This window comes from Sinocyclocheilus anshuiensis, unplaced genomic scaffold (assembly GCF_001515605.1).
Source record: "Sinocyclocheilus anshuiensis isolate Anshui unplaced genomic scaffold, SAMN03320099.WGS_v1.1 scaffold242, whole genome shotgun sequence".
Lineage (NCBI taxonomy): Eukaryota > Metazoa > Chordata > Actinopteri > Cypriniformes > Cyprinidae > Sinocyclocheilus > Sinocyclocheilus anshuiensis.
The window spans coordinates 584,175-600,249 of record NW_015546053.1 but is presented as its reverse complement, the minus strand read 5'-3'; the positions used below and the strand labels follow the sequence as shown (position 1 = coordinate 600,249).

The 16,075-nt window shown below is 35.3% G+C and overlaps 1 protein-coding gene across 1 annotated transcript in view; it reads right to left on the bottom strand.

Annotated features, from left to right (window-relative positions):
• The window catches only part of LOC107699207 (1,4-alpha-glucan-branching enzyme-like), a 191,200-nt gene that overhangs the window by 147,456 nt on the left and 27,669 nt on the right, over positions 1 to 16,075 (bottom strand). The window contains exons 2-7 of the mRNA XM_016500404.1: positions 10,684 to 10,853; positions 6,644 to 6,759; positions 4,431 to 4,482; positions 2,789 to 2,904; positions 1,853 to 1,873; positions 1,076 to 1,096 (exon numbers count right to left, since the gene is read on the bottom strand). Coding sequence (XP_016355890.1) covers positions 1,076 to 1,096; positions 1,853 to 1,873; positions 2,789 to 2,904; positions 4,431 to 4,482; positions 6,644 to 6,759; positions 10,684 to 10,853 — 496 coding nt within the window. The remainder of the gene's footprint in view (positions 1 to 1,075; positions 1,097 to 1,852; positions 1,874 to 2,788; positions 2,905 to 4,430; positions 4,483 to 6,643; positions 6,760 to 10,683; positions 10,854 to 16,075) is intronic.

Below are 16,075 nucleotides of genomic sequence, written 5' to 3'. Positions count from 1 at the left end.
ACATGATAACGACCCCAAACACACCTCCAAGACGACCACTGCCTTGCTAAAGAAGCTGAGGGGAAAGGTGATGGATTGGCCAAGTATGTCTCCAGACCTAAACCCTATTGAGCATCTGTGAGGCATCCTCAAACGGAAGGTGGAGGAGCGCAAGGTCTCTAACATCCACCAGCTCCGTGATGTCGTCATGGAGGAGTGGAAGAGGACTCCAGTGGCAACCTGTGAAGCTCTGGTGAACTCCATGCCCAAGAGGGTTAAGGCAGTGCAGGAAAATAATGGTGGCCACACAAAATATTGATACTTTGGGCCCAATTTGGACATTTTCACTTAGGGGTGTACTCACGGTTGTGGCCAGCGGTTTAGACATTAATGGCTGTGTGTTGAGTTATTTTGAGGGGACTGCAAATTTACACTGTTATACAAGCTGTACACTCACTACTATACATTGTAGCAAAGTGTCATTTCTTCAGTGTGTTCACATGAAAAGATATAATAAAATATTTACAAAAATTTATATATTAGCTAAAAAATATAAATAAAACTTACCTTTGAAATTATATTTAAAAACATTTTTGAAAATGATTATGAAGTACACTCACGTGTTTTCAAGGAAAATATGTTAATTTCACTTGATGGTTAAGCCATATGACATTTCTAGAGTAAATAAGTGTAAAGTATTCTTGAAAATGGTATAAAGGTTTTTAAAAATCATATGAAAACAACAAAGTGTACATTTCTAAGAATTTGGCACATGTGTTTTAAACCAGATTTTTATAAGATTTTTTTAATAACCAAACAGTTGACGGTAGCCACTGAATTCCATATTATTTGTTTTCCATACTATGGACGCCAATGACTACCGTCAACTGTTTGGTTACCAACATTTGTCAAAATATCTTCTTTTGTGCTCAACAGAAATTAATACAGGTTTGTAACAAGTGGAGGTTGTGTATAATGATCCCTTTAAGGTTAAGGTTCTTCAGGTTCCATTTGGAAAAATTTATTAATTACATTAGTTAAAGAGATAGTTCACCCAAAAATCATAATTTTTTATTTTTACTCATAATTTACTCACCTTCATGAGACTTTGATTAATCTTCAAAACACAAATGGAGATTTTTATTGAAACCTGAGATGTTTCTGTCCCTCTATTGAAAGTCCAGGGAACCAAAACTTATAAGATCCAGAAGGTTATAAAGGCAGTGTAAATTGAATCCATATGAATCCAGCGGTTTAATCCAAGTCTTGTGAAAAGATGCTACTACTTATTATGATGAAGATGAACAGATTTAAATTGGTTACCTAGATTTTCAACAGAGAGACAGAAACTCAGGTTTTATTACACAACTTAATTTGTGTTTCAAAGTTTAACCAAAGTCTCATGATTCCGAATATGTTAATTTCACTTGATGGTTAAGCCATATGACATTTCTAGAGTAAATAAGTGTAAAGTATTCTTGAAAATGGTATAAAGGTTTTTAAAAATCATATGAAAACAACAAAGTGTACATTTCTAAGAATTTGGCACATGTGTTTTAAACCAGATTTTTATAAGATTTTTTTAATAACCAAACAGTTGACGGTAGCCACTGAATTCCATATTATTTGTTTTCCATACTATGGACGCCAATGACTACCGTCAACTGTTTGGTTACCAACATTTGTCAAAATATCTTCTTTTGTGCTCAACAGAAATTAATACAGGTTTGTAACAAGTGGAGGTTGTGTATAATGATCCCTTTAAGGTTAAGGTTCTTCAGGTTCCATTTGGAAAAATTTATTAATTACATTAGTTAAAGAGATAGTTCACCCAAAAATCATAATTTTTTATTTTTACTCATAATTTACTCACCTTCATGAGACTTTGATTAATCTTCAAAACACAAATGGAGATTTTTATTGAAACCTGAGATGTTTCTGTCCCTCTATTGAAAGTCCAGGGAACCAAAACTTATAAGATCCAGAAGGTTATAAAGGCAGTGTAAATTGAATCCATATGAATCCAGCGGTTTAATCCAAGTCTTGTGAAAAGATGCTACTACTTATTATGATGAAGATGAACAGATTTAAATTGGTTACCTAGATTTTCAACAGAGAGACAGAAACTCAGGTTTTATTACACATAACTTAATTTGTGTTTCAAAGTTTAACCAAAGTCTCATGATTCCAAAGGTGAGAAAATGAAGACAATTTTCACTCTTGGGTGAAGTATCTCTGTAACATGAACTACCAATGACAAATCGACCTAATGTGAGGTAATGTTACAGTAATTTCAATATTTACCAATACATTATTTCAATCAAAAGACCCAAAATGACCCAATTAAGTTGCCAGTGTGGCCTGTAAATGACAGAAAGCAGCAGAGCAAGTTCTGATGCAAGAATAACATGCATGGATGAATCGTTCACAATAATATCAAGAATGTGTGTTAAAGTAAATAAAGTCCATTCAGCTTGTTGACTTTAATTGAATTTACAATCTTGAACTGAGTGAAGAGTCCAACCGATCCCACAGGACCCCGCTTCAATTTGTTTAAAATTAAAGCTCAGTGTTTTAAACCTCATGGGTGTGAAGCTCCAAATTGGAGCGGCGTTATTAAAAACATATGCTGTTGAAGAGCATCAAATGGCTTGAAAGTCACAGCTGTTGCTGTATCTTTAACATTGACACGCCATCCATAAAACGGCTGAATATTAAAGCCATCTTGACAGCGCATAAAGCCTTCATAATACCTCAGCGCCTCATTCAGGCTAATGAAGTAAACAAACCAGCTAATGCGTCTGCTCACCTTCAGCTTGGAGTTATGAGCGACAGCAGGTGTCTTGTCCTCTTTTGGGTGTATGTGCAGCTCCCATTTCCCAAAGTCCTTTTTACTGTAGCGATGTGAAAAATTATCCCAGCCATCTATTAAAAGAAAGCAATTGCAGTTAAAAATTTTCCCTGCTCGATACATAATATTATATAAAAATGTTTTGTCTGCGCAAAGCTTGCAAGGACGGTGTGACGTGTTTGTTAAGATGCTATGAGTGCTTTATCATCGTTGCTAGGGTGTTCTGAGTGGTTGCTAGGGAAAGGGAAATAGGGATGTGCAAAACTACATGTTTTCAAAATGGACTTCCTGATTGGTTAGCTGTTCATATTACCATTAAATTTAAATCTAGCACCTCCAATCTGAAAATAACCACTGAAACTATGATCCTATGGAATCAGACATCAGACTTGGGGCCGACTGATTCCAACTCATTCTGACTTCAGTGAACAGCATCATTTGACAGCATTTCCAAAATGGTGGCTACTAAGAAAGGGTTGAGAGGTTTTATGGTGAAAACATGTCTAATAACTAAAACACAGTGTACTAATTAAGCTACAAATTAAATGAACAATATAGATGGTGCTCTCGAGTCAGTTCGAGATATCAACCTCAAATTTGGAACACAACTTGTTTATTTATGGCTTTGATTCATTTCAGGTTTATTTTTTCACAATTTTAGAGTAAAACATGTTTTAGAAAATATACGTTTTATTTTTTATTTTTTTAAGTGAAAATATTATGTTTGCACATTTTTCATAACAAACAGATGTTTGGTCTCTTTTAGAGGTGGGGTATGTATGTTTTTCAAAAACGCTTTAGAAAACTTAGTCGGGCCGAGTCCCAAAACAAACTTGTAGCCAATCAGCAGTAAGGGGCGTGTCTACTCATGATGGGACGAGAGAGCGCTCAGTGCACAGGATGGACATTAGCCGAGCCGAGCAACAACAGAAAGATAGAGATGGCGGATAAATAACACAAGAGGAAAACGTCTGCGTAACAAAAGAAGGCTTATGATAAGGCAAGTAGGACCCGTGTAAATTTCGGATCAGCTTTCCAGCGCTGGAGAGAACTCAAGGAGCGGGAAGGCCTGCGATCGGATGCCGAGGTTGCTTTGTTTCTTCTCGATAGGTGAGGAACATTGGCCTCCTCCACGGTCTGTTTCAAGCGTCAGCTCCCAAAGTGTGTCCGAAAAGTAAGATAATATGTTTAACACAGCATACAGCAGATTCCGCCATAATCGTTGCCTGGGTTGCATATGTATGTGTGGGGTGGAGCTATCAAAATAGGGGCGTGTTTGTTTTGGTGATTTGAAATATCAACGTTGGCTATCAGAAATCACTTACCACACCTTTAAAGAAGACACTTGGCAGATTAATAATAAAGAAAAAAAAATTAAGCAATAATAAAGAAAAATAATAAAGCTATAGAAGTTTTATGCTCAAAAAGTGGTTATTAATTATTGCATAAAAATGTAATACCATAAACACAAGGTATTTGACCACTAACACAAGGTGCACCAGAAGGATAAAAAAAGTGCATCATAACAGTCCACTTCTTGCATAATTAAAGTCTGGCCGGACCACTTTTCACCGGGAACATAATCCAGTTGACACTCAACTCATTCGAGTCCAGTCAGCCAGAGTCTGCATCTGGTTCTTATCGTCCAGAGCCTGACCCAGGAAGGCAGCAGGAACAAAGCAACCAGAAAAGCAGCCTGTGCCCAGTTAGTGGCATCTACCTGCCATCAATCAAGCCTCTGCCAGCGTGTCACACCACATAATGGACAGCAAGAGTGGAAGAGACTGGACACTAAACACAGAGATACAGTACTGGCTTTGTAAGCAGATAGATTAGAAATTAATCTCAGCCTCACGGCCAGCAACTGGGTCAATGATATGATGCTATTTTTTGGTCAATTAATTTAATAAAAAAAAATGTTAAAAAATCAGACATTCAAATTTAAAATTCATTTGCAGAGATAAAGTAAAAACTGTCAAGGTGAAGATAACTGCTCTTATATCATAAGAAAAAAAAAGCCTAACTGACCTATCGGTAAGCCCCACCCCCCTTAGTTACTGTTGCTCACTCGGACAAACAAAGTAACAAAGAGTTATGAACTCTCTTACAGTGACAGATCGTGATCGTTTTGCCATTTTTGTAAAGCATAAACACCATCAAACCGATGAGAGCTTCGGATCTTCCAATGTTTCTCTATGGCGCTGAAACCTAAAGATGTCCGAGTTCCGGTCCCCGTGCAACTGATACTCAACTGCCATTGGCTCATCTGCGTTCGATGGGAGGGGCTTACTGATAGGTCAATTAAACAAATGAAATTCTTGAAAAGAATTAGTCAGATAATTTTACATTTTTATAAGGAAAAACTAGTTTAGGCTGTAAAATGTCACGTGGTGCAACTTAATGATATATTTGAATTAATAATTCATGATATTTCCAAAAAAAAATACAAATTAGATAAATAAAATAAATCAAAGTAACCTTGAAAATTATATTTAAAATAATTTTAGAAAATGATTATGATGTACACTCAAGTATATTCAAAGGTGTAAGGAATATTTTTCTTGATGGTTACACCATATGACATTTTTACAGTCATTAAATGTAAACTATTCTTAAAAACGGTATAAAAATAAAGTAGTTTTTCAAAATCATATGAAAACAAAATAAAGAGTACATTTTAAACCAGATTTTTTAAAGATTTTTTGATAACCAAACGGCTACCGTCAACTGTTTGGTTACCCACATTCTTCAAAATATCTTATTATTATACTGGTTCACACAGGTTTGGAAGTGGAGGATGAGTATAATGGCAATTTTCATTTTTTGGTGAAATTTCCCTTTACGATTAAGGTTATTAAGGGTTCCATTTGGCAAAATTAATTAGCTACATTAGTTAAAGGCATAGTTCAGCTAAAAATGCAATTACAAAATTGCTAATTAAATTAGTTTATGTTCGCTAAAAAGTCTAAAACTGTATTTGGCTTAACCCTGTTAAAAATGTCTTCGAAAGACTTTCCAAAATGGCTATAAAGGCATCACAAAATGAATCAACATTAATTGGTTTAATGCATGCAATATGATGAACAGATTTCGATGGAGGGACAGTAACTCATTACACATTTCTGTGTTTCAACATTAACCCCAGTCTTACAATTTGGAACGACAACATTCATTCTTTGACGAACTATCCCTTTATCACGAGCTAACAATGAAAAATATATCTAAAGTATTAATTCATCTTAATATTACAGTAATTTTAACATTTACTAATACATTGTTATAATTAAAAGTTGTATCTGCTTTCTTTATTTTGGACAGTTTTCTATGTAATTGACCCTGTGCCAGTGTGGCCTATAGGTGATGGAAATTAGCAGAGCAAGTTATTGCATTTTGATGCAAGATTACTTTTAATATGCACGGATGAATCGTTCACAATAATATCAAGAATGTGTGTTAAAGTAAATAAAGTCCATTCAGCTTGTTGACTTTAATTGAATTTACAATCTTGAACTGAGTGAAGAGTCCAACCGATCCCACAGGACCCCGCTTCAATTTGTTTAAAATTAAAGCTCAGTGTTTTAAACCTCATGGGTGTGAAGCTCCAAATTGGAGCGGCGTTATTAAAAACATATGCTGTTGAAGAGCATCAAATGGCTTGAAAGTCACAGCTGTTGCTGTATCTTTAACATTGACACGCCATCCATAAAACGGCTGAATATTAAAGCCATCTTGACAGCGCATAAAGCCTTCATAATACCTCAGCGCCTCATTCAGGCTAATGAAGTAAACAAACCAGCTAATGCGTCTGCTCACCTTCAGCTTGGAGTTATGAGCGACAGCAGGTGTCTTGTCCTCTTTTGGGTGTATGTGCAGCTCCCATTTCCCAAAGTCCTTTTTACTGTAGCGATGTGAAAAATTATCCCAGCCATCTATTAAAAGAAAGCAATTGCAGTTAAAAATTTTCCCTGCTCGATACATAATATTATATAAAAATGTTTTGTCTGCGCAAAGCTTGCAAGGACGGTGTGACGTGTTTGTTAAGATGCTATGAGTGCTTTATCATCGTTGCTAGGGTGTTCTGAGTGGTTGCTAGGGAAAGGGAAATAGGGATGTGCAAAACTACATGTTTTCAAAATGGACTTCCTGATTGGTTAGCTGTTCATATTACCATTAAATTTAAATCTAGCACCTCCAATCTGAAAATAACCACTGAAACTATGATCCTATGGAATCAGACATCAGACTTGGGGCCGACTGATTCCAACTCATTCTGACTTCAGTGAACAGCATCATTTGACAGCATTTCCAAAATGGTGGCTACTAAGAAAGGGTTGAGAGGTTTTATGGTGAAAACATGTCTAATAACTAAAACACAGTGTACTAATTAAGCTACAAATTAAATGAACAATATAGATGGTGCTCTCGAGTCAGTTCGAGATATCAACCTCAAATTTGGAACACAACTTGTTTATTTATGGCTTTGATTCATTTCAGGTTTATTTTTTCACAATTTTAGAGTAAAACATGTTTTAGAAAATATACGTTTTATTTTTTATTTTTTTAAGTGAAAATATTATGTTTGCACATTTTTCATAACAAACAGATGTTTGGTCTCTTTTAGAGGTGGGGTATGTATTTTTTTCAAAAACGCTTTAGAAAACTTAGTCGGGCCGAGTCCCAAAACAAACTTGTAGCCAATCAGCAGTAAGGGGCGTGTCTACTCATGATGGGACGAGAGAGCGCTCAGTGCACAGGATGGACATTAGCCGAGCCGAGCAACAACAGAAAGATAGAGATGGCGGATAAATAACACAAGAGGAAAACGTCTGCGTAACAAAAGAAGGCTTATGATAAGGCAAGTAGGACCCGTGTAAATTTCGGATCAGCTTTCCAACGCTGGAGAGAACTCAAGGAGCGGGAAGGCCTGCGATCGGATGCCGAGGTTGCTTTGTTTCTTCTCGATAGGTGAGGAACATTGGCTTTGCTTTGTTTCACAGAACTAATATATGCTGGCTTTTGCTTGAATATGCTCGTGTGTCATGTTCGCTTGTTTGTTCATCTGTAATCGTATTGTCGTTCCTTTCAGCTATGATAAAGACACATTCATTTCCACACCCTATAAGCCTGGAGCGTCTAAACCTCCTCCACTGTCCGTTTCAAGCGTCAGCTCCCAAAGTGTGTCCGAAAAGTAAGATAATATGTTTAACACAGCATACAGCAGATTCCGCCATAATCGTTGCCTGGGTTGCATATGTATGTGTGGGGTGGAGCTATCAAAATAGGGGCGTGTTTGTTTTGGTGATTTGAAATATCAACGTTGGCTATCAGAAATCACTTACCACACCTTTAAAGAAGACACTTGGCAGATTAATAATAAAGAAAAAAAAATTAAGCAATAATAAAGAAAAATAATAAAGCTATAGAAGTTTTATGCTCAAAAAGTGGTTATTAATTATTGCATAAAAATGTAATACCATAAACACAAGGTATTTGACCACTAACACAAGGTGCACCAGAAGGATAAAAAAAGTGCATCATAACAGAGAGAGAGAGAGAGAGAGAGAGAGAGAGAGAGACAACTATAAGTTTCCTTAGCATATAAGGTGAAAAACTGTAAATTGGTTTAACAGAGCATTATAATTATTTTCATAGTAAAACACTGTTAGTTTATGTGAATAAATAACATTGATTACCATATAATTTACAGTTGAAAACAGTAAAAGGAGTCAAAGGACATATTATTTATTTCATTATATTTAATATGTATGTTATCCGTAATGTATATTGGGTGCTTTGTGATACATTTTTTTTGCATTATTGTAGTATTGTGTTACCCTGATCGTGTTTTGTCTTTGTTTTCTATTTTACAACCTGTGTATTATTATGCTGGTTATCACATTGTATGGCAATTTGGTAATTCACGTTTGATATATTAACATTACACCATTTATGTCTGTGAATTTTTGACCACAGCTGCCGTATTTTTATTTTTTACTGCAGATTCAACAGGATCATTTTATACTCTTCGACAATCTGCATGATTTGAGTTATAATTCATGTCTTTCATGCACTGTATGCCGAATTTTAATAATTAGTGTTAGCAGTTTGTTCAAATCCTGAGAAACAGTCATAGTGATGCTTATCTATCTGTTGCCTAATTTGCATTCTCTCTGATAAAATTACTAACAACCATTTGTTTATTCAAAAACAATGTAAGTTCTGCCATGTGATCAAAGACTACAGAATTTGGCCTGCAGTCTGTAAAGTCTGGCTCATTACTTCTTTAAGAACAAACCTTGTACTTCCTAATGACTAGAAAAGACAAGCAAATGCCTTCAAATCATGCACTTTCTTAGTGAGAAATCATTATGCCAGACTTTTGACAAACAAAAGATTTCAAAAGAAAGGCCCTTCGTGACTGACTGACTGACTGATTTGGTCTTGTAGGCAATTCAGATAACCTTGAAGGGATTCTTCGTTTTGTCTTAACCTGAACACAATGTTCTTTCATCTGGTTTAAGATGAAAAAATTATCTGTCAAAGAGAACAAACAGTCAACTACAAATTGATATAAGATATAGATGAATAGGCAGACTAACTCTTGTATGATTTATGAATTCTGCAAAGGAACAAAATATCAGTACAATAACAAAACTTTCTGAATTATGAATTGCGAAAAAGCTGAAAAGTTGTTGACTACACCTTTTATATAACACTCCACTATTTGCACAACACAAAATATTAAAAATAAATCAAATGTTACCTTACTATTTACATAAAACTGTCTTGCATTTTAAGCATAGTACAGTATGTCTTACTATTTTACGACATTAAATTAATTAAAGTCTAATACATTTGAATTTTACTCAACATACAGCATCTTAAAATAGGTCAAATATTGTCCCTTGGTGTTTACGTAAAACTGTTGCATTTTAAGTGTAGTACATATAGCTTAATATTGTAATCCATTAAAATATTGTGTATTGTAGATTATATTTAATTTGACTGAATATACAAAATCTGAAAATAGGTAAAATATTTGACCTTATTATTTACATAAAACTGTTGCATTGAAAGTGTAGTACAGTATATCAATGTTTTAAGCCATTAAAATCATCATTATTAATGAACAAAGTATTACACATACATTTTATGTTACTAAATAAATTTAAATAATAATTAAAATAATTTTGCTTTATTATTTACATAACAACGGTTGCATTTTAAGTATAGTACTCTACAGCTTAATATTTTAAGCCATTCAAATAATTAATAATTAATGTCTTGCATATTACGTTTTATTTTGATACATTTGAAAATAAATCTAATATTTTGCCTTAAATTCTAAATAAAATTGTGTTGCATTTTATGAGTATTACAGTATAGCTTTATTTTAAGCCATTATAATAATCATTATTCATGTGCAGAGACGTTTACTTGTATAATAAATTAAATATTTGTAATTTATCAATCAAAAATAAATTCAATTATTTCATCTTACTATTTATATATTATATAACAGTGAGTGTTGCATTCTAAACATATAGCAACATAATTATTATTATTATTATTATTTATTTTTTACATTAAAATAATCATTATTGATTATACTTGTATTTTACATTCTAATTTTACTAAATATATTTAAATGTGGAATGGGCAATGAGCCATTTAGCTGAACTTTAGCTTCTTAACTTCAGCTTTGGCTGAAGTTAACTTAATATTGTATTTTTGCTTAACGCCTAATTTTAATGGGATTCGAGATCTAACAAAAATTGCTGCCTACTACCCGACGGGAAGATGGCAAGCGTCTAGGGCTTAGGGAAAGGGCCTTAGAATGAGAAAAGACGTACTGAAGTCTCCAGTGAGGAACAGAGCCTCGGCGGCTGGGGCCCACTCCTTAAAGACGAGGCTGTTGTCTGGCATCCGCTGTACTCCGTAACTCTTATAGCTGCGTGTGAACTGATCAAAGCCTCCTTCGGCCTCCTCAAGGAGTGTGAGCTGCTTCTCAAACAGCCCATACCTTCAAAAACAAAGCAGAGGAAAACTTATTAGCAACCATAGACAGAATAGATGCTGTATCTCACACATTAAAGCAAGTTCCACAGCTGAAAATCCTACAAAAACATGAATATGTGTAATGTCTCTGAGCATCAGCCATAGTAAATATATCATACCATAAAGACGCTATGGGCAAAATACAAAACAAGTATATCCCAATACACAAGAAAACAAACCAAGAGAAATCTGAATGACTGTTAACCAATTTATTTGGCATTCAAAAGCCTCATCTGAATGATTTAATAAGTTAATATTTTATATTATTATATACGCCTCCTATTGAACAACGCTTGGCAGAAGAACCACATTTACCCTCAGGATCGTCTTTGAAATCTCAAAGTTGAGTTCGCATTTGAAAACAGCCGCCCACTCATGTATATTAATGGAGGTTGCCATTAACCCGGCATCTTCGACACACCGCACATTACATCACCCGGAGACATTAAACACCTAAGCATGCATCCTGTTCTTTGACTTCACTTCTGTTTTCAATATCATCCACCTTCTTAAACAGAAATATGGGCACTGAGCCAGCCAAGTGCTGGCAGCTGCTCGATTTTCTACAAGGGAGATGAAGTTCACCTCCCACCTTCTGGCCATCAACAAAGGTGTGCCATAAGGCCCTGTACTCCCCCCACTTATACTCTGTGCTCACTTGGCACTTTGTGTCAACTGAGTGGCGAACCTTTCATGTTGGGGGCAGTCATGGCCTAATGGTTAGAGAGAAGGTTGCGGGTTCGAGTCTCAGGTCCGGCAGGGATTGTAGGTGGGGGGAGTGAATGTACAGCGCTCTCTTCCACCTTCAATACCATGACTGAGGTGAGACCCTTCAGGCACAGAACCCCCAACTGCTCCCCGGGCGCCGCAGCACTGGCTGCTCACTGCTCCGGGTGTGTCTTCACAGTGTGTGTGTGTGTGTGTGTGTTCACTACTGTGTGTGTGCACTTGGATGGGTTAAATGCAGAGCACAAATTCTGAGTATGACATGTCACTTCACTTTCACTTTACATTTTCTTGTTCATAAATATGCTAGCTTAACTTCAAAGCAGAGCAACACTGGCTGAATGACGGTATAACAATATATACCACCTGATAGTCAAAATGTGTCAGTCGATTTTACTATTTATGACCTAAACTATTTACACCAAGGTACATATTTAAGATGTTTTTTTTTTTGTTTTTTTTTTACATAAGATGGTCTTTGTTTTTTTTAGCTCAGATGTTTTATAACATGAAGTCGTGTTTTTGCACTAATGCTAAACATAATGGCTTATAATGGATAAATCTGTTAAATGATAAATACATATTTACACACTACTGTTCAAATGTTTGGAGTCAGTAGTTTTTTTTTTTTTTTTGGAAATAATTGTATTTTTTTTTTTTTTTTTTTTTTAGCAAAGATGCATTAAATTGTTCAAAAGTGCCAATAAAGTCATTTATAATGTTATTTGTATAATGTTAATATAATATTAAGCAGCAGAACTGTTTTCAGCATTGATAATAATAATAAATGTTTCTTGTGCACCAAATCAGCATATTAGAATGATTTCTGAAGGATCATCTCACACTGAAGACTGGAGTAATGGCTGCTGAAAATAAAACGTTGCCTGGAATAAATTACATTTTAAAATATATATTTTAAAATGTAATTTCAAATTGCAATAATCTTACACAATATTACTGTTTTGCATTTTTTATCAAATGTTAGGCTTGATGATACTTTTCAAAAGTATTGACTGCAAACCTTTGAACTGCATTGCATACATGGATACTGTGATATAAAATCACTCATACTGTGATATAAGATTTCAGTCATATCCAACTCTACAGCACAATTTCTGAAAATACAGCACAATATCAGCTAGAAGTGGATAAAGCAATCACCTGATGTGCTAACAATACGCTATGAATGACCTTTTTGAGGTCACTTTATTCTTCAGGCACTTACAGACCTCAAACTCCCTGTCTCCACAAACCATAACAGACTACTTATGATTCTTAGGCACCTATACCTGTTGTTCTAGACTATCTCATCTAGAAGGCATTTCAGACATTATCTTCCTCAGACAAATCAAGGAAGTGTGTATCCACTTCTAGCTGATATTGTGCTGTATTTTCAGAAATTGTGCTGTAGAGTTGGATATGACTGAAATCTTATATCACAGTATGAGTGATTTTATATCACAGTATCCATGTATGCAATGCAGTTCAAAGGTTTGCAGTCAATACTTTTGAAAAGTATCATCAAGCCTAACATTTGATAAAAAATGCAAAACAGTAATATTGTGTAAGATTATTGCAATTTGAAATTACATTTTAAAATATATATTTTAAAATGTAATTTCAAATTGCAATAATCTTACACAATATTACTGTTTTGCATTTTTTATCAAATGTTAGGCTTGATGATACTTTTCAAAAGTATTGACTGCAAACCTTTGAACTGCATTGCATACATGGATACTGTGATATAAAATCACTCATACTGTGATATAAGATTTCAGTCATATCCAACTCTACAGCACAATTTCTGAAAATACAGCACAATATCAGCTAGAAGTGGATAAAGCAATCACCTGATGTGCTAACAATACGCTATGAATGACCTTTTTGAGGTCACTTTATTCTTCAGGCACTTACAGACCTCAAACTCCCTGTCTCCACAAACCATAACAGACTACTTATGATTTTTAGGCACCTATACCTGTTGTTCTAGACTATCTCATCTAGAAGGCATTTCAGACATTCTCTTCCTCAGACAAATCAAGGAAGTGTGGAGTCAGTCAACACCTCCTTGTTCGATTCTGCAGAGCCATTCTGTTCTGAAAGCTAATGTCTGTGTGTGTGTGTGTGGTATAAAAGCACATACAAGCTAACAAGGAAAAAAAAACTGGAACACATTGTTAGGGGAAAAACATTCACACATATTATTGACTTCAAAAACACACTTGAACAACAACATCTTACCAACAGGCCACAATAAAGCCTGCAATCAATACAACATCTTAGTATTATGTATATGTTAATACAGTATGTGAACATCAAAAAACCTGTCAATACCTAGATCAAATACGATTTATTTATTTGTTTGTTAATTATTTTTACCTTATACTTAGTAAATACTAAATATCTTAGATATTTAATAATGATTAAACATTTAAAAATATATAAATGTTAAATATTTAATAGTAATTTAATGATTTTTAATAGCAATTCACCTGTCTATAAGTTGGCATGTTGAACTTAAGGCTTACGTTTGTCCACCTTTTTTATTTAAGCCTCGCTCCTTTTATTATTATTATTATTTTTTGTTTTTACATATTTTGTGCGGTTTTGTCCTGTCCCATCCAGTATATATAATCCGTACTGTATTGTGCATTTATAGTGCTGTAATTACAATCTATATGTAATTGTCATGTGTTATATAGAAACGTTATACTAAAACCATTTAAACCCTTTTCATGTGTTATTAAAGATGTTATTCTATTCTGCAGAAGTATTTTGTATTTTTTTTGGACAATGACAGAGTCACATGACTTGAAAATGGCCATGACATTTAACATCACAAAGGCAAAAATATGCCTTAATAAACATCACTTAAGGTACTTCAGAGCTAAAAAAAGGAACAAGCTCTTCAGTTCTACTTGTTTATTTCTGAACAACCAATACTTCTGTCGCACAGCTCTACATTAACAGTGACTTAACATCTGCTTTTGAAACGCAAGTGCTCACAACACACTAGAGAACACCTTATGGCTAATTCTCATTCTTCAAAACAATCAATAGCATTTAAGATCCCCTTTGCCACCTGCTGCTTATCAGATTCCCTGGTTGGATGCCGTCGCTACAAGAATTAAATGCTGACTCCAAACAGCTAAGCTCTCAGCAGTCTGTCAAACGCCAACAGCATTCACACACAGGGCGATTTTCTGCGATAAAACAACTGGAACTCATTAGTTTTCAATAAGAGTTGGTGGCTTCCGGCAGCATGAGCAATAATGGTGCGATGAAGCTAAGCTCAACTTTCTGCAAATGAGCAGCAATTACCAACAGACTAAAAATGGCTAGTGGAATCCAACAGTATAGAGACTCATGAACCAGAACGCCCCCTCAGGCCCACTGCTGGAGATGTTGATGGGTTGAAGAAGACGCCAAAGCTCTTGGATGGTGCCCGAGGATGAAGAGTGCAAGCTGTTCCAGTCTGAACAGCCAAAATATTGTCTGCATCCTCAATGTGAACTTTAAGCCTGAAGAGCTGACAGGCCTAGCATGGTCAAGCAGAAACCTTGGGGCTTGTCCATTTAGATCCCAGACACCGTCAAAACAAACGTCCCATGACATGTTTCGATTTTCTGAACTCTTTTGAATACATTTTGATGCTGCTTAAACATGCTCTGGGTGGCTGAATGGACCCCAGGCTCACTTGCGGTTGACTTAACGGTTAACCTTAGGAATGCGGTAAACTGCATCATTTAGTGGTGTTTGCTTGAGGCAGATTGTTAGGGAGAGGCATGCTAAAACTTAACTATGTGAGTGGACAGACAGTTTTCTTGTCCGTTGATACCAAAACGAGGGAAAAAACCATCAAGCCATATAATAGAGATGTGGTCGGCGGTTTTTGACTTGGGCCCGTAAACGGACACCGAATAACTACCTGTAACCTGTTTTTTCTTACATAATCTTAACAATTTCTCACTAATCATCACTCACTATTTGATTCTAAGGAAGCTCTGTAAAATTAGCCACTCACACACAGAAACTCTTAATTCCTAGTTTCGTAGGGATACAGTACCATTCAAAAGTTATGGTTTTTAATGTTTTTGGAAAACAAAAATATAATTTGGTCAAAAATACAGTAAAAACTGTTACATTGTGACATATTATTACACTTTAAAACACCTTTTTTACATTTCAAAATGTATTTTTTCATGTGATCACAATACAGTGAAACTCTCATGTTGTGAAATATTACTGTCACGAATCCTGTCCATGAACTTCCATCTGCTTGCTACCAGAGGTCGCCCTCCCATTATATTGACTCTCACACCACACAGACTACCCTGGACTACATTTCCCATGCTCCATTGCACTAATCGCAAGCTCACCTGAAACCAATCACACACAGCTGCTACCAATAACACACACTATATAAATCAGTCTCACACCACCATTCAACGCCGAGTA